The following is a 19442-nucleotide window of genomic DNA, read 5'->3' as shown; positions in this document are numbered from 1 at the left end:
CCTTCACCTCTCCTTTAGCTGGTATAACATGGAAGTGAAGTATATTCTAGCCCCTCAGCTGTGTTATACTAGATCCCCTATTTGTAATTTAGAGTCACGGCTAAATTAAGCCTTTCATTATAAACATCACCTATCTCCCCAAACCTCCCCACCCATCAAATCCACCACTCTGAAGTAAGAAGGGTGGGTTTTTCATTCTCTGAGAATCTGAAGCTATGTTCCTTTGGGGGTTAGAGCTGGCCAGCTCCAATCTAGGCAAACCCTCGCTCTCCCACCACCACCCCCCACCTCCCCCAGGCCCAGGTGGCTGGCCCTGGTTCCAGCAGGCTATGTCACGAAGCACTTAGCCTACTGAGATTGATTTTTTTTAAAAAAATTTCTGTGGTTTCTGGGGAGTGGATGTTGTAAACTGGAGGGCAAAGAAATTGAAGTTGGAAATTTGGTGAACTTCTCCCTGCCCCCTTACACGTGAATAATGACTTGCTGATAGAAGCGGCTTTTTCAAAGATGAAAAACAATCTAAGATTTATGGACAAGTCTGCTCAAAAAAGACCCAGCGCTGCTCGGAGCCAAAGCTGGAAACAACGTCAGGAGATTCCTAGATCTTTTCTGGTTGGAGGAAGGGGCAGGCAGGGAGGACCTCGGGGGAAACGAGATGGCACGCGGATGGAGGGAGGGGGTGGGATGGGCTGGAGCAGAACGCGGGAAGGTCAGCACTTGGGAAGATTTCTCGTGCCCAGTCTCTGAGTTCTAGAGTGCCGTGAACGTGACAACCACTTCCAGGAAACGGCGGTGAACAAAAAACAAACAAGGCTGCTTTGCTGGTGTTGTTTTTACCTAAGCGCCCAGCTGCACGCACCACCTGTATGGATGGCGAGGAAGACGGGGGCTGGGAGAACCATACGCATGGACGTGAACGAACCTTTTGTCTGAACCTGGGACTTCTGCTTCTCAGGGGCGCTGCCCCTCCATGTGTGTTTGGGGAGCCACCAGAAAAATATTCCTGCCAATTTCTCAGAGTCAAATCGAAAATGCTTGGCCAGAATTCTAACTCATGGTTGGATCCATCTCTTACCGGCCACCGCTGCCCCCCACCCCGAGGTCCCTCCCTGAAAGGCCAGCGGCGGGGGGGTGAGGTGAGGGGTGGGAGCAGCCCTGGTCCCTGCGTCTGGGCAGCCTCCTGGGTCTTGTGGGTGCAAAGCCAACATTTCTGAGTGTATATTTTATAACCACCGCTTCAAAGTATAAAAATAGAGTGTGAAAAATAAAAACAGGGCTCACAATCAGAGCCTCAATCACCCTGCTGGTTAGAGAGGCTGGAGAAATAATAAAATTAGAGCAGCCAAAGTGAGCACTGGAAGAGCGCTCACCAGCCTTGGCAGGGAGAGGTGCAGGGCCAGACTTATGTGGGACCTTTCCTAAGTGCTTAAGGCAGTTCAGCTCCCACTTAAAGTCTGTTATCACTCCTGTCTCCCCCGGGGGAGTTATTTATGAAGGAAGGTCTGCCCCACCCCCCGCCCCAAGCCTGCCAAGCAAGGCCTCCTGCACAGGGGCCGGCTGGGGCAGGAGAAGCTGCATGAAAAGCCTGCAAAGGTTGTGGGGTCGAGGTGCCGCTCAATTTTGCTGCTTCAGACGCACCCGAGCTGTAACTCAAAACCTGAAAACAACCTGAATCCGTTTGCAAACACAGACCGAATCTTTTATGTCAGGTTCCATATATTTTCCTAACTCCATTCCCCAGCCCAGCCCCACTCCACAGCAGAAACCAATTTGCTTAACAGAGTAGGTTCTGGGAGTTTTCCTCCTCGAAGCTCTCATTTGGAACAGATTAAGGAGGAGGAAGAGAGGGCAAGAATCTAATTTTTTTCATTTACTTCTGAAAAACATGAATACACTTGTGTCTCTGATGCAGAACAACTATGTGCTACAACTGGCTTTCACAAAGATGGAGACACTTTCGTTTGCTGGGATGATGGGGCTGGCTTGCTTCGGGAGTCCCTGCCAGCCCATCCCCATCTAAAGGCCCAGCTCAAGATCGTCGGGAACCCTTGGGTTTGCTGTGTGGCTGGGCAGAGAACTCCGACCCGAGGGGGAGGCCCACCTCACACCTTACATTCACGTTTCTCTATCAAAAACCCAGGCTTCAGGACAACATGTGAGCTACTCGAGAATTTCAATGCCCGACTTTGCTGGGATGGGGGCTTCTGCCCTTATAAAGCTTCCAGTGTGAGTAGGGTTACAACCAAGAAACAAGAAAGACCTTAACAGGGTGGGCCTGACAAAAGGAAAGCGCACCCCAAGGCCTGGAGGCTTTGTGGGAAAGGGGGCCTGGAAGAAGCAGTACCGTTGACGTCTGTGGCGGCAGAAGAGGACACACGAGCCACCAGACCAGAAAGGGCCAAAGCACAGGGGAACGGACGGGGTGAATATAAAGAGATGGCACCGGGACTCTCTCCTCTGCTTCCCTATTCTTGAGTCTCTTCTAAGTGCCGTCTCCCCATTAAAGAGATCTCTTTCTAGTAAGTTCTAGCTACGGGGAATGCCATTGCAGGCTTGCAGGTCTTGTTTCCTAATACAGTTTGTTTGCAGTTTGGGTGATGTGTGTTTCTAAGAAATGTAGCAGAGATAAGCAACTAAACTTCTCAAGTCAGTGAGAAGATTTAGATCAAAATTCTTATTGTTGATTTTTGATTGCCTCCTTTTTTAAAAAATAAAATTACCTCCTTTAAAAAAAAATAAAATTGGCCATATGAGCTGCAAAAAGAATAATGTGGGTGCAAATAAAGGGAAATCTGTTGATTTTAGGGAGAACACCACCTGCGAGGGTAGACTCCCAACAGCTCGAGGCCAGAAGCTCTATCTTAATTACGCCTGTGTCCCTAGCTGTTAGCAAGCAGCCACAACTTTCCAGGAACTCAGGAATGAGTACCTGGGTGAAAACAAGAAGAGGGGAAATGGCGGGATGTGAAAGTCCCATCTCCCCAAATCAATTCTTCCTTCCTGACCTAGAAACAGATGCGCCAGCTGCGCACAGGTCACATTTGATGCTGAGCCTCTGGTGCCGAGCTGTGTGGCGCACGAAGTCCCGGCCGATGAGACGCCCCTGGAAGTGGTGCATGTAACTTCTAGGGGGGCCCTTCCCCTCCCGCCCCCTGCTCTCTGGCTCGAGGATGTGGCTGTGCTGCTACCCTGGACTCTGCACCAGGAGAGAGACAGTGTCTTTGGAAAAGGCAGAGCCCCAAGAAAGGAGGGGTGGGTCCCTGATGATCATGGAGCGTCACAGGAGGCCACTGAGCCTCTATGTGAGAAATAAGCCTCTAACTTCTTCAGGCCACTTTCCACTTGGGTCTGTTACGGGCGCCAAATCTCTACCCCACCTAAACCCCAGCTGTCTCATGTGTGACACTCCAAGAAAATGCTTCAGAAAGTCCATTTCAAGAAACGCCCCAAACTAAGATCCTTAATTGTGTTCCAGTAACTTGAGCACCTCAGCTGGAGGTGGGGGGAGTGGGAGGGGGGAGAGAGAGAGAGAGGGAGGGAGAGAGAGGGAGAGAGAGAGAAGGAAAGGGAGAGAGAGAGAGGGACAGAGACTCAGTGAGCTGCTGGCAAGGCCAATCTTTGTCTGAGTCTCACCTGAGCTCTCCACCTCCACTCCTGCGCACAAGCCTCAAAAGAAATCACTCTCTCTCTCTCTCTCTCTTTTTTTTTCTTTTCTTCCCGCTTTTTCAGTTGTATCCAGGGCATACGGAGGTTCCCAGGCCAGGGGTCGAATGTGAGTTACAACTGCTGGCCTACACCACAGCCACAGCAATGCCAGATCCGAGCCACATCTGTGACCTACACCACAGCTCATAGCAATGCTGGATCCCTGACCCACTGAGTGAGGGCAGGGATCGAACCTGCATCTCATGGATACTAGTCGGATTCATTTCTGCTGCACCACAATGGAAACTCCTAGAAATCACTCCTGAAAAGCTGAATCATTGAACTACAGTGAAAGTTCCTCACCTAAGACATCTGGGGGGAACAAGTCTTACTTTTGCTGATCTACACACATCAGGAAACAGGGCATGTCTCCTAAAATCCCACTCTTCCCAGATACACATTCACATCCAAACTGCTTCTGGGCACTCTCTCCAAAGAGCTGCCATGAAAAGCCTAAAGATTTATAACACACCTACACATTATCTAAACACACCCCCCCCATGCACACAGATAGATGCACACAGATAAAAATACTCCCTGTGATGCCCTGTCACCCCCAGAGCCACCTCCCACTCTATTCCCTATTAGCCACTGCTATGTGGATTCTTGTAGTCAAAAAGGAGCAGCAGGAAGGAGCAGGCTCCGCCTGTCACCCTGAGACTTGAGAACAGAGCTGGAGGGTTCTGTGGGCAAGATGAGGGCTTTACTGGCCTCTGACCTCACCCTGCCTGCCTGATGGGGTAAGAGCAGGATGCTGAAGAACAAGGGGCTTCTATGGCGGCCAGACATGGTTTCTCAGGCAGTAGCTGTGTTGTAACGGGTCCAATCTGACAATCATTTGGTTGCTGGGATGGGAGGAAGATCAGTCCTCTGGCAAGTCTGTACGTGACTGCACTCGCGGTGGGGGGGACATAGGCCCGTGCCGATGACAGGTGTGGATGGAGGGAGCGTGAAGAGCAGGCCTGCAGCTGGGGTGCGGGCTCGTGGGAGTGCTGCTGGCCTCAGTCCCCCTAAGCAGCCCAGGGCGAAGGGGCACAGGGGCCCATCTCTGGTCATCCTTGACAGAGAAGTGACCTCAATTCTCAAAACTGGCCAAGGTTCAAACAGGAAGACCGCTTGCCTTGGCGCAAAGGGGAATCCTGCACCCTGATGCGCCCTGCTGAGGAAAGTGGAGGCTCCTGCGGTCGGAAAGGAAAGCACAAAAGAGCAGAGTTGGGGCCACGAGCAGGAGAAGAAGGCTTGCCGGGGACAGGGCTCACCCCGACTGAGAGGGAAGATGAAACCCCGCAGCTACGTCAGCACCAGATGGCCTGAGCCCCAGACTCCGGGCTCATCGTCACCCACGGGGCCGTCACCTTGGGTCCAGGGAGCTTGCTTTCAGAAGCAGCCACGGTGGCGGCAAAATGATGCAAAGATGACCCTCATTTCCTGGAGAGGAGCCTGCTGTTGTCTCTCGGAGGCTTAGCCACCGGGAGGCCGTGGAAATAATCCCATCACCCTAGCAACCAGGCCCCGCCAGGGCGCTCCGTGCCGGTGGCAACCTGCTCCCAGACTTAAGACAGGAGCTTCAGTTTGCACCTGCTCCTGCGCATCAGGTGGGCCGGCTGCCTGTGACGCACTTGCTGAGACGCAGGTGAACGTCAGGGGCCCAGGCTTCCAGGGATGGCAACAGACGGGAAAGGCAACTGGGTTCATGGTAACTGGGGCTCGGCTGGAAGGGTCCCCTGGAGCTGGAGTGGGGCTCCTGTCTTGATCAAGCACCCTAGTTTGGAAGGAAGAAATGAGAAACGAGAACTACTTCCTGCTCGGCTACCCTCACCAGCCACTTCCCCTCGCCCTCGGCCAGGGCAATGCCAGGGTCTGCTCGGGAAATTTCTAATTTCTTGTGTTCCCTCGGCTGGGACCCTACTGACAATACAGATGAGCATCCAGATGGCTCTGGGCGAGGGCCCAGGAGGGAGCAAGCCTGCGGACTCTCGGGGCTGACTGCAGGGTGTGGTTTTATTGCTGGGAGATGCCTGATTTCAGAGAACAGTCTGTCCGTCCCACCCCAGTGATGCTGGAGTTCCTCCAGGCCTTCGGAGGAAGCTTCCTTTTCCCCTGCCTCGCCCCCAGCACTGGTCTCACCAACTGAAGCGTCAGGATTATTCTCAGCGGTCAGCCTACGACATTTCCGTCACTTCTTTTCCATAAACCAAGGCCTGGGGTGCAGCAGAGAGCAGTGCTGGTCTGTCTCAGGGGGTCTGTGTTTTAGGCCACATTCCCTCCCTCATTATGTGACATCTTAAAAAGGTAAAAATCATTTACCTTTCCTGAGCTTCTGTTCCCTGTCTGTAAAGTAGAAGCTCTAAAACCTCAGGTTGGAGTTCCTGTCGTGGCTCAGCAGTAACAAGGCCGACGAGTACCCATGAGGATGTGAGTTCGGCCCCTGGCCTCGCTCAGTGGGTTAAGGATCTGGCGTTGCCGTGAGCTGTGGCATAGGTTGCAGATGAGGCTTGGATCCTGCGTTGCGGTGGCTGTAGTGTAGGCCGGTGGCTATAGCTCTGATTAGACCCCTAGCCTGGGGACTTCCATATGCTGTAGGTGTGGCCCTAAAAGGCCCCCAAATAAATAAATAAAAATAAAACCCCGGGTTGTGTGATTTCCCTTCTCTAGGGAGGACTGGAAAAGGGGGATATACTGAACCTTCACAAAGGGCCTCCTGCAGGCACCCTGGCCATCTCAGTTCCTGTTGCCTTCCTTGGGATAAGCTCTATGCGTCTGGGCTCTTGGGTCCCCAGCCCATTTTCCTGGGTCATGATTCTCTTGTCTTCCTTTTAAGCAGAGCAGTGAATTTAGATCTTCAATGTCCTTTTTGTTAACTCTTTGGTTCCAGACCTAGAGGCTGGGTTTGAAGCCCTTTTCCTGTCCTAGAAGGGGCATCAAAGTGCAAAGGTTTTGTCACCACAGGGCCCTGAGCTCCATGACTCCAAGTCTGAATTTCAGGGTACCCACCTTTAAAATGGAGGAGGTAGTACAATATCTGATAGAGTGGCTGCGAGGACCAAAAGAGGTAAATGAAAGTAGGGGCCTCCAGAGGGAAAGGTTCACTGCCCCCCTCCCACCCCAGGCTACACAGAGTGGGTAAGAGACAGCTGGACAAGGGCCCGGGAGGAAGGGGCCTCCATTCTCAGAGCTGCGGCTTCTAGATGATTCAGTCGGCACTGGTCCCAACCCCCTGACCAGGGCCTGATGATGAACTGAAAGGTCTTCCTTATCTGGGCGCCTCCCGGGCCAGCCCCATGCTAGACCCCAGAGCCCCCATGGATGAAACTCTTGCTCAAGAAATCCCACCCAGGCTCAGTGGTTAACGAATCTGAATAAGAACCATGACGTTGCGGGTTCGATCCCTGGCCTTGCTCAGTGGGTTAAGGATCCGGCGTTGCCGTGAGCTGTGGTGTAGGTCGCAGACACGGCTCGGATTTCGAGTTGCTGTGGCTCTGGTGTAGGCTGGCAGCAATAGCTCCAATTCAACCCCTAGCCTGGGAACCTCCATATGCCACGGGAGCAGCCCAAGAAATGGCAGAAAAAAGAAAAAAAACCCACCCAGCAGGGACAGGACGGAATAGGAGGGAAAGGTAGGAATGGTCCAGGACCCACCACTGTGGCCTTACCTAAGCAGAGGATCAATGGGTTCCTGGTTGAATTAAGGTCAACCAGGTGGCCTAAGGGTGCGGATTTAAACCACCATACCAAGGATCCACCGTGTCAGGGCAATTTCACCAGAGAGAATCCACATAGCTCCACTCCCTGGGGGCATTTCTAGAAACTCTACCTCTACTTGGCTTAGCTACTGTGACACGTTCACCCCTTCCTACCTTCAACTCATCATCCCATAGGGGTTTTTGTTGAGCATCAATCATGTACCAGGTTCTGGGGATACAGGAACACGTAAAGCAGACAAAAATCCTGCATCCCTGGAATTTTTCATCTGGTGAGGGAGGTAAATAGTACAATATCAGATAATCAGAGGACTCTGTGGAGAATTTAACCAGCAGGGTGAAGTACTAGCAAAAGATGGAGCAAGTACCATATACTCTAAACTAACTGAGTGTTCAAGGTGTCTCTGTGGACAGGACGCTGAAGCTGAGACTGAAATGCCAAGAGGGAGTCAGCCACGTGAGACCAGGGGAGACCATTTAGCCCCGGGTCCAGCTAGTGCAAAGACCCCGAGGCTGCAATGGGCTCAGCGAGGTGGGGCACCTCACAGAAGGCTGCAGAGGAGAGAGGGAAGGAGACGGCGGCGCAGGGGATGAGGTGGAGAGAGAGGTGGTGGGGGGGTCAGGAGGCCTTCTGTTTGTTACTGCGGGAGTGGGGTTTTATTCTGGGAAAGGAGGGAAGCCAAGGGAGGGTTCTGGGCCGGAGAGCCACATCATCCGTCCTTGTCCCTAAGAAGGGCCCTCCGAAGGCCACAGGGACAGTAGCTTGCAGGCAGATAAGAGCAGAGGCAGAAAGACCAGGCTAGAGGTTTTCACAGACGTGCAGGTGAGAGATGCCGGGGGGCCTGGACTAGCACGTGAAACAAGCCTTGTGGACAGGTGCTCCGAAAATATCTGCTGAATTAATGAATGAATATGCAGCAACGCCAGCATCACTTTTTGCCTCCTACTTAAATAGTAAAAGGAAAAGCTGTGGTTTATCTAGGTAGGAGTGATAGGAGTGAGAAAACAATTTAGAATTCAAAAATAGGCACGAAGAAACGAGAGAGGCAAATAAGTCTGGCTTGGCCCCAGGGACATTTAGGTCAGGCTTGGAAGCAGGCATGGGGGGACATTCTGGTGTGCTGGTCACTCTTCTCCAAAAAGGGTACGTGGTACAAACGTAGGAGATGACACCCAGGGAGCATAACGTCTGTCTGAAATGGAAGCTGGGCCCAGGCTCTGGTACCTCAGAGCAGAGAAGACACTCCAGAGACAGGGTACCTGTGTCGATTAGGAAGGAAGCTCCTGGAAGGCAGAGGGAAGCCACCCTGGCAGGACCTGAGCCTGTCAACCTGCAGGAACTGGGAAAGTGCAGGGCTGCCCGCTGGGCACATGGCTGGGGGGCAGGAGGGCTCGGTGGGCAGCTCTAGAGGTTCCGGGGGCAGAACCGTCTGGTCTGTGACTCAGCACGAAGCCCCACAGGCCTGGGGCTTTGCTGACCAGGCAGTCACCGTGGAGCCACTGTGTAATGTCACGGTGACCCGCCCTCCCTCCCTGCCTGCTCAAGGGCTGGAGCCTCTGAGCTGTGTTCATGCTCTCATGCTGTCCCTCGGACACAGTGTGGTGACAATGGGGCGGGTGTGTGTCTGTGTGCGAAGGGTGAGATGTGCGGGGGGAGGAAAATATCCTGGGGAAACTGACCAGGCGTTGGCTCTTGGCTTCTTCACCTTGCCCCGGATTCTTTCTTTCTTTTTTTGGTCTTTTTTGTCTTTTCTAGGGCCGCACCTGCGGCAAATGGAAGTTCCCAGGCTAGAGGTCCAATCGGAGCCTACACCAGAGCCGAGCCACATCTGCGACCTACACCACAGCTCACGGCAACACCGGATCCATAACCCACTGAGCGAGGCCAGGGTTCGAACCCGTAACCTCATGGTTCCTAGTCGGATTTGTTAACCACTGTGCCACGATGAGAACTCCTATACGACTGTTTCAACTTAGCCCCACGATGCCACGGGTCTCCTGCCCTTTGGTTCTCTAACCTCTGAGTCTCATTTATTTTACACCCCGATCCTGCTTCCACTTTCTGCCCCTCTGCTAAGCTCCGTCATTATTCCAGAGCCTGAGCCCCAAGGCTCCCATGGTGTTCCTGGCTAACCGGGGGCCACCACCTGCGGCCCAGGCTGGCTCCCTGGCCCTGCTGTGAGACTCAGGCCTGAGAGGCAGGAGTGCGGAAGGAAGGGCCAGAGAGTGCGGCGGGGCTGCCAGCTCTTGTCCCACAAGCCCCAGACGGTGAGTCACTCAGAAGGACCGCCTGCCTCTCCAGCTTGTCAGGAGCAATGAATACCACTGGCCCTCGGGCCAGTTCTAGCAGAGAGACTCCATCCGTTGGGCCTGTTTGGGAGCTTTCTTGCTTCAAAGGGCACCTCATCTCCTTAGGGAACTCGGGACCGTCCAGACAGTTACTACTGTTGTGGAAGATCAGCCCATCAACACCAATTGAGCACCCACTGTGTACCTCACAGAAGATAATCTCAAAGCTCATGGGCTTCTTGGGAATATAAAAGTAAATAAACTATATGGAAGAGAAAAATAACAGAGTAGAAAACCCAGGGTTGGAGTCCCTGTCGTGGCGCAGCGGAAACGAATCCCACTAGGAACCATGAGGTTGTGGGTTTGATCCCTGGCCTCACTCAGTGGGTTAAGGATCTGGCATTACTATGAGCTGTGGTGTAGGTTGCAGATGTGGCTTGGATCTGGTGTTGCTGTGGCTGTGGTGTAGGCCGGCAGCTGTAGCTTCCATTGGACCCCTAGCCTGGGAACCTCCATATGCCGTGGGGGGGGGGGGGTGCTAAAAAGACAAAAGACCGAAAAAAAAAAAAGAAAGAAAGAAATAGAAAACCCAGTGCTATGTATAACCAAAGGTCTGTAGGATTTCAAAGAGGAGGTCTTAGAGGGAGGAGGTATTGTAGAGAAGGTGGGACTTTGTGTCACCATTAAACATTTATATTTGGCAGAACGAGCAGAAGTTTTACAATTTTCTGAGGGTGAGGGGTGTGGTGGGTGGGAGCGATGGGAACTCCTTACTGCCAGTGCTCCAAGGAGAAGAGCACCCATCACTCAGTGCGTGAGGACACGTGTACTCGCTTCTCTGTCCCACTGAATCTTTCTCTTAAGTCTTTTACATTCTCTTCATAAGTCAGTTTCTGACTTTTATGTTGATTATAGCTAAAAAAAAGTTTCTAATAAGAAGTCATCCTTCTTGAACCTAAACACTGACAATGTATTTCATCTGGAGCCTCTTTTTTTCCTTTTTGTCTTTTTAGGGCTGCTCCTGTAGCATATGGAGGTTCCCAGGCTAGGAGTCTAATCAGAGCTGCCGCTGCCGCCGGCCTACACCACAGCCACAGCAACGTGGGATCCGAGCCGTGTCTGGGACCCACACCACAGCTCACGGCAACGCTGGATCCTTGACCCGCTGAGTGAGGCCAAGGATCGAACCTGCATCCTCATGCATACCAGTCGGGTTCGCTACCGCTGAGCCACAACGGGAACTCCTAGAGCCTTTTAACATTTCTTGTTAACTGGCTTCTCTTTCTTATCCTGCACCAACTAAAGCGACTGTTGGGTCTCAGAAACATTTTTTTAAATCTAATAAACGGAAACAGACAGAGGAGGCCATCGGAATCAGGCGCAAACCCTGGCTGAAGAGGAGGGGTGGGGAGCTCGCAGCGGAGGGGGCAGGGAGCCGGGAAGGGGCTCCAGAAGGCCACCCCCCACCCGCCTCCGCCCCAGCCCCAGCCCCTCCCACGAGATGGGGAGGAAGGGTGAGCGTGTAGGGTTCCACCCTCGGGCCTCCACATCTCGTCATCTTTGAGGGACCCCTCAGGCCTGTGCCATCCGTCCTCTTGTGCCCGAGGCCTCCAGTCTAAGCTAGTAGATGACGTCAGACCCTCTCTCAGCGACAAAGGGCTCCGCGGAAAAGAAAGGCGAAGGGGTAACCCCCACTTGCTGAATTCTGGCATCTTCTATTACTCTGGGTTGGTTTTGGTTTTCTGTTCTCCTCCTACAGCAGCTGTTAATGTTTGTACCTTCACAGGTGCCCCTTTGCTTTCCCCACAGCGCTCGCTGTCTGCCTCACTTGAGAATCGCCCAAATCTCGTGATTTACACTTAAACATTGCCCAGCTTGGGATTTTTGGCCTCACGTGGAAGCCCTCGTTTAAATGCGCGTGGTTGTGAAATCCTGGCACATGAGTGTGTAAGGCAGGCCTAGGAGGAAGTCGAGCTGCTTGGAAGGACTTCAGCCTTGGGGTCTCCTGCTCTTGACCGAGAGCTCTTTCCAGAGCATTTCACGGCTGGGGGTCGCCAGACAGCAGGGGCAGGAGGGCGGTGGAGCCCCACCTGGAGTGCTGCCTGTACACGTTCTCTTCCTAGTTGCCCCGACTCCCATCCCCACCTCTTGAGTCCGAGATGTGCCGTTTCTCTGCAACTGGCTGGAGGAGTGGGAAGGGAAGGGGGCGGGGCCTTCCTCAAGCTCCCCCAGCTGGGGGGGCCTCGGGAGGTGCTCAGAGGCTGTGAAGAGGCTGGGTGCCACCTTCCAGGTGACTATGTGGGTGAAGCACATGCAGGAGGACAGCAGGGGAACTCAAGGGTGAAGTTCAACCAAAAGGATGAAGGACAAATCCATCCTCTCGAGGGCTCTCTGAACACGGACTTATTTAACCCTGGGCCTTGCAGAATCAGGAACAAATTTCCACCACAAATCTCAACCTAACGCCAGTGATGGGCAGCGCGGCTGGTTGCACGGTTGCCTCTTTTTGGGTGGTTTCTAGCTGGTGCTATGGGCACAGCTGCTGCCCTGCTAAGGAGTGCGGGGGGGGGGGGGTGCCCAGCAGAGCTGCATGGGGTGCTGGAGAGGGCAGGCCAGAGCCGCAGGGCTCACTCTGTTCCTCCAGCAAATAAAGGGCCCCCTTTGCCCTCTCACTTTTAAGTGCGGATCTCCCCAAGGCCTCAGGAATACTCTGTCCCAGACCACAGTGACTTGTGGCCTCTCAGGGCCTTTCCCCATTCCTGGCACTTTCCCTTCCCAGAACATGATAGCCTGACCGTGCAGTCAGTGCCAGAGGCACGTCCAGGTGCTTCGCCTGGACACCTCATAGATTTGAAACCCTGAAGTCATCTCTGCCTTCCTGCCTCTCCCACCTCCCACAAGCACCAGCTCCCCAAACCCCCACATCCTCCTGAGTGTACACTCTCTCCATTCTATCACTGCTGATAGCAGCGCCTGAGGGCGCTCCCAGCTCCTAGCTGACTTGCCCCCAGCTCTGAGCCATCTCACTGGGCTGCCAGAAAGATCCCCTCACATCCACGTCCCTGGCAACACTACCCCTCTGTCTGAAACCTTTTCCAGCCTCCCTTCGCCTACAGGAGGAGGTCCTTGGCTTGGGACTCAAAGCCATCCAGGTCTGGCATCTGCCTTTCTAGCTCTGTCTCCCATCCTGCTCCCCTGGCCTCAGCCTGTGTTCTGGCCACACAAGTCCACTTGCTGCTGCCTAGTCAGCTCCTGAGCTACCCCCGACTCCAAGCTTGGCTCTGGCTTTTCCTTCCATGTTGAAATGCTCTCATTCGTGTGCCATTTGCCCTGCCCTTTTGGCCAGCTCCACTCTCAGGAACTCCCGAGACCCCACAACCAAAATGCAGGCCAAGGGAATTCCCATGTGACTCAGTGGGTGACCGATCTGGCATTATCACTGCAGTAGCCCATGTCACTGCTAAAGTGTGGGTTCAATCCCTGCCCTAAGGATTTGTGCATGCTATGGGCACAGCGCCCTCCCAAGAAAGAATAAACAAAGGTGAAAATAAATAAATGCATATTAAAAAAATGCACTTCTAACTTCCCCATCTCCCCAGTAGGCTATTAGTATGAGTGCAAAGCCCTTTCTTTTCCCATCTAGACCTCGTTTATAGGATTAGATCTCAGAGGCAAGGCGTCCTCATGTTTAATTTCTTTCTGAAGGGGAAAAGTAAGAATTAATTTAACAATATTTAGCCTTCTCAAAGAAGACATTGAATATGAACATAATTTAATAATATCATTGTACTGCAGCACTTATTAAACCACTGACTTGGGGGCAAAATTAATGACACGTATTTTCAAGGTATGCAAGACTCAGTAGTCATAATGAACTTGGAACACCAAAGAGCAAACCATTAGTGGGGTATGTTACAAAAGCGATGTGCGCTCAAGGAATGTGAAGACTCACCATCAGCTGCATGGTGTCCTTGAGAGAAGTCAAAACAAGACACTATTGTTCTGATGAATCAGCTGCTAAACTTGTCTGACTAAAGCGAAAAATCAGGGGTGACGCTCAGTCCTCAGCTGCTTTTCAGTCTAAAGCGGAAAGATGTGTATTTTTTGCTTAAGTCAATGACGTTGCATTACGGAGGTTCTCTGTTGCTATCAGAAGGAACAGAGAACACACGGGGACGTGCTGAACGAGTGTCCCCACAAAGTGACGCCAGGCTGCTGAGATCTTTGAATTTTAGGAGTCTGGCTTGACTTTGATTTTTCTATGCAAAAATTCACTCAGAATGAGTTATAAAGTGGGGGGAGTGCAAGAATGGTTTCATATAATTTCAGGGAAAGGAATCACACTGGGGAGAGGGGAGAGGATAAACCAGCCAGGTGGTCTATCACCATCTACTGTGTTAGTCTTCTTTTTGTGGAATTGGATTTTTTAAAAAGCACTTTCTTTTGAAATAATTTTAAACATACAGAAAAGAGGCAAGTATAGCAACGACCTGTGTTTACTATTTTTTCTGGCTGTGCTCACGACATGCAGAAGTGTCTGGGCCAGGAATTGAACCTGCACCACAGGCGTGACCTGAGTCATAGCAATGACTTCGCCGGATCCTTAACCTGATGAGCCACCAGGGAACGTCTGTGTTTACTATTTATTTATTTATTTTGTCTTTTTAGGGCTACACCCGCGGCATATGGAGGTTCCCAGGGTAGGGGTTGAATTGGAGCTGTAGCCCCGCAGCCTACACCACAGCCACAGCAATGTGGGATCTGGCCAAGCCTGCAACCTACACCACAGCTCATGGCAACGCTGGATTCTTAACCCACTGAGTGGGGCCAAGGATCGAACCTGTGTCCTCATGGATACTTGTTGGATTTGTTTCTGCTAAGCCATGAGGGGAACTCCCCATGTTTACTATTTATATGTGCATATAGTTTTTTTTTTCTGAACCATTTGAGAGTAAATTACAGGCACTGTGGCTCTTTCCCCCTTCATATTTCAGTTGAGTATTTCCTAAGAATAAAAATATTCTCTTACAAAACCACAGTTCAGTTATCAAATTCAGGAAATTTAATATTGATTTTAATCTACAAACAACATTTCAATGTTGTCAGCTATTCTAATAATTTCCCGTATGGCTTTTCACCCCTCCAGTACAGGATCTGGTCCAAGGTAACAGAATACATTTAGCTATTACAGAATTCTTGTCTTTCTCACACTTCAAATCTTTTGCAGACCAAGGTGGGGAATAGAAAGATAGACAAGTAGGCTTTTACATCAATTATGCCCTGAGGCTTTCACTCATGGAATTTTACACACAAAAGGCACTCAATTCTGATCTTCCTTCCTTCCTCTCTCCCTTCCTTCCTTTTATGGCTGTGCCCATGGCACATGGAAGTTCTCAGGCCAGGGATCAAACTCTAGCTAAATCAGCAACCCGAGCCTCAGCAGTGACAATGCCAGATCCTTAACTGGCTGAGCCATTAGGGAACTCTTTGATTTCTACTTCTTTCTTTTCTTTTTGCTTTTTAGGACCAAACCCACGGCATATGGAGATTCCCAGGCTAGGGGTCTAATTGGAGCTACAGCTGCCAGCCTACACCACAGCCATAGCAACGCCGGATCCTTAACCCACTGAGCGAGGCCAGGGAGCGAACCTGCAGCCTCATGGTTCCTAGTTGGATTTCCTTCCGCTGCGCCACAACGGGAACTCCTTTGACTTCTATTTCTTAAGAAAAAATTCAAACCAGGAGGAGGGAGAACATGGTAATGTTCTTTACTATAAATGAACTTGGAAAAATTCTGAAAGAAATAAAAGTAGTAGGGAGTTCCCATCGTGGCACAGTGGAAAAGAATCTGACTAGGAATCATGAGGTTGCAGGTTCGATCCCTGGCCTGGCTCAGTGGGTTAAGGATCCAGCATTGCTGTGAGCTGTGGTGTAGGTCGCAGACGCAGCTTGGATCTGGTGTTGCTGAGGCTCTGGTGTAGGCTGGCGGCTGTAAGTCCAATTAGGCCCCTAGCCTGGGAACTTCCATATGCTGTGAGTGCAGCCCAAAAAGACCAAAAAAAAAAAAAAAAAAGACAAAAAAAGTGAAATAAAAGTAGTAGGGTAAAAACTAAAGTTTAGCAGGGAAGAAGTCCACTTATGAATTCCACCATGAAATGATCTTTCTTGTCTTTGGTAGAGGTCCCAGTAGAAATCTAGTGTTATATCCCACCAAATGCATACTGAGCACTTGCTGGGTGCTCTGTGCATCCTTCCAAGGAAAATACACAACTGAAAAAAGGGATGAATCACTCATGGCAGAACCTCAGGTCTGAGGCGCTCTGACAGCCTGGGACAGGGTGGGGAGGAGGCTGCCTGTCCACCACTCGCAGTGCCAATCTGAATGCTTTCCTGCTGAGAGGCAAAGCTGACCCTGGCTACACCTGTTCTGGGGCAGCATCCCCGGGAGATTATTGAAACCAGCCTCCCCCACATACATGCAGAGAAACGTACCCAGCCCATGGCAGCAGAGGACGCAGGTACAGGGAAGCTCACACATTCCAGGACCTTGCAGGCCCACGGCCCCAGCCATGGGGAAAAGAGGCACTGAGTCAGTTACAGACACTGTCTGGCTCTTCCCCGTCCCTTCTGCTGTCCATTCGGGTGGACTTCTTAGCTCAGCCCGTGACTGCTTGTCTCAAAATGGTGTTCTTGGAGTTCTCATCGTGGTGCAGCAGAAACGAATCCGACTAGGAACCATGAGGTTGCGGGTTCAACCCCTGGCCTCGCTCAGTGGGTTGAGGATTCAGTGTTGCCATGAGCTGTGGTGTAGGCTCTGATCTGGTGTTGCTGTGGCTGTTGCATAGGCTGATGGCTGTAGGTCTAATTAGACCCCTAGCCTGGGAACCTCCATACACCATAGGTGTGGCCCTAAAAAGCAAAAAACCAAAAAAACCAACCAGTCAAACAAAAATGGTGTTCTGACTTGTCTGGGGGATGGCTGACCTGGAGATCTTTGGTGACACCTGGCCCCAAGTACAGGGAATGCACGTCACCCTCCCAGATGGCCATTTGTCCAGAGGTGTGACCTTGCTTCTGCTCCACTGAGCCCCCTCCCTACAGCAGCCCATTTCCACTTGCAGCCAGGAGGTGCCTTTGTCTCCCTCACCCTTTGCAACCACATACACATAACCGAGGCCCAGGGCTGTAACGGCTCACATCATGGGCTGAGTGGCTCTGAGCTCAGGACACCCCCGCTGGGCTGCTCCTCTTTCCACTCGCCTCCTGGGTTAACATCGCCACCGAGCGAGGGGCCAAGGCACAAAGGAGAAACTTGACTTATATTCAACTGTTTCTGTCACGTGTAGAAACTCGCAGGGGAACAAAACAATGGATCTATGACTCCTGCATTGTGTAGCCACACAGATAATCAAGACTCGGCCTTATTTGAAAAGGATGGCAATGTAACTAACAAATGGCACAACTTATTAGAGTTTTACCTTTGAAAGCAATTTTTCTCTATGAAAATCTAGAACAGGGGTTGGACATTGGCTAGCAGGTCAAATCTGGATATCCGCCTGCTTTTGTAAATAAAGTTTTAGGGGAACACTGTCAGGTCTGCTTGTTTACCTCCTGTTTATGGCTGCTTTCCCATTAAAATGGCAGAGTTGGAACAGACCAAGTGACCAATTAAGCCTAAAATGTTCACTCCCTGGCCCTTTACAGAAAATGTGTGCCAATCTCTGTCCAAGAGCAACAAGGCATCAACGGATGAAAATGAGGTACCTGTTGACAGGCAGGTGTTTTCCTGGGACACGGCGGTCATCACGGTTTCCGTGGCTGCATCTCGGATGACTTGCTCCTCACTCTGCAGGAGGGTGAGGACACATCTCCAGAGGGCAAGTGTATCCTGCAGTCCTAAGAAGGCCCAAAAGAATCTGAATCACCTAGGATGCGATTTACAAGCGGGTACAAACACTGCTTCAAATCCAGTATTTAATGAGCAACAGTTACTCCTTTTTTGGTGGGTATTGCAAGAAAGGGAGACCTGAGAGTTAGACACACGCTGGAAGAGAGGGGCCCCAAGGGGGAAGGTTTGGAAACACCCTTTTGAGTCGAAAGGCTTCTGGAGGCAACCAGACTTAGGCAAGGCTGCCTAGAAGGTATGGCCTGGCTGACTAAGGCCCAGCTGTCCACAATGACTCATGCTTCTCAGGAATGAAACTTTATGCATCAAGAGTGCTCTGGGAAACCAGCCCAGTGTTGATTTGAGTGGCTGTGTGAGCTTATAAATTCTGAAAGCAAAGTTTCAATCAAGATTTTGCTTTGGGGGGACAGGAACTGAAAATAAAGCCAAGAACCACAATAAAGGCACTGGCCTGGGCCACGTCTACATGGGGTCCACGATCTGACCGATGTTTCCCGGGGCAGGGAGCCTGCCGAGTCCCTGTGTTTGGTGCTGCTGGGGACCGCGGAAGAGGAATAGAGTCTGCCCCTGAGCAAATGAGGGGGACATCAAGGTGAGAACACGAGGCAAGGAGCAGGCAGGGCTGGGACCCACCACAGGAAGGACCCCAGAGGCAGACCGGGTGAGGGGAGGGAGGGGGCAGGGTTCAAGAAAGGACACGGGCTGTCTCTGGGGCGGTGGGTGGGTCGTCATGGAAGACCATCACGCATCAACCCTCGTCTTCTGAAGAGGAACTGAGCCCATCCTGAGAACCCTCCTGAGCCTCCCTGCTCCCTCATCCATCCACAGAGAACTGATAACAGCCACCAACGCTTCAGTCATACTAAGAACAGCCTGGCTCCTGCTGGGGTTTGTGCTCCCCTGTCTGTTATAAATTTGGCTTTAATTTTTACTCGGTCTTTCAGAATCTATTCATTCTACTCGATCTCTAGGGTTTCAAAATTTCCTTTCTTTTTTCTTTTTGTCTTTTCTAAGGCTGCTCCCGCGGGATATGGAGGTTTCCAGGCTAGGGGTCGAATCGGAGCTGTAGCCACCAGCCTACACCAGAGCCACAGCAACACGGGATCCGAGCTGCGTCTGCGACCTATACCACAGCTCACAGCAACGCCGGATCCTTAACCCACTGAACAAGGCCAGGGGTCGAACCCGCAACTTCATGGTTCCTAGTCGGATTTGTTAACCACTGTGCCACGACAGGAACTCCCAAACTTTCCTTTCTTAATATTTTCTTAGACCCCTATGATCCTCAACTTGTCCCCCTTAGTCCATTTCAACTTTTCTTCTTCCCCCTTAAATGACTTTGGTCTGTCCTTGACTTGTCCCCATGTAATTCTCTACCCTCTGTCTCTCAGTCCCACACCTATTTTTCAGGTTCTTGATGGCCATCCGCCAGCTCTGACCTCCTCCTCACTGCCTGTAATGCTCTAACCAGCTCCAGCAATTCAGGATGAACCGATGGCTTCTGCTCAGGACTCAGTTTCACTCAGGAACTGCACGTTACTCCACACACGTCTGCCCAATGTGAGCCGGGGATGGAGCAGCCCAAGTCACCCAGAAAATGTGCTGCAGACTGATATTATCCTCCCCGAAGAAGCTTCACCCAAGTTTGGCGGGGTTTTTTTGCTTTTTAGGGTCGCACCCGCGGCACATGGAGGTTCCCAGGCTAGGGGTCGAATTGGAGCTAGAGCGGCCAGCCTACACCACAGCCACAGCAATGCAGGAACTGAGTCGTGTCTGTGACCTACACCACAGCTCATAGCAATGCCAGATCCTTAACCCACTGAGTGAGGCCAGGGATCAAA

At 51.6% G+C, this 19442-nt stretch overlaps 1 protein-coding gene across 3 annotated transcripts in view; it reads right to left on the bottom strand.

The window, feature by feature from the left end:
• Nucleotides 1-19442, bottom strand: part of THADA (THADA armadillo repeat containing) — a 323933-nt gene that overhangs the window by 27874 nt on the left and 276617 nt on the right. For 2 of the 3 annotated variants that reach the window (XM_047782177.1, XM_047782178.1), the window contains exon 36: nucleotides 17460-17591. In XM_047782177.1, coding sequence (XP_047638133.1) covers nucleotides 17460-17591 — 132 coding nt within the window. Of the gene's footprint in view, nucleotides 1-13633; nucleotides 13776-17459; nucleotides 17592-19442 lie in introns of those variants that run through there. The other variant, XM_047782179.1, reaches the window with a different exon arrangement.

The sequence above is a fragment of the Phacochoerus africanus genome, chromosome 5, assembly GCF_016906955.1.
Source record: "Phacochoerus africanus isolate WHEZ1 chromosome 5, ROS_Pafr_v1, whole genome shotgun sequence".
Taxonomy (NCBI): Eukaryota; Metazoa; Chordata; class Mammalia; order Artiodactyla; family Suidae; genus Phacochoerus; species Phacochoerus africanus.
This window is presented reverse-complemented; position numbering and strand designations above follow the sequence as displayed.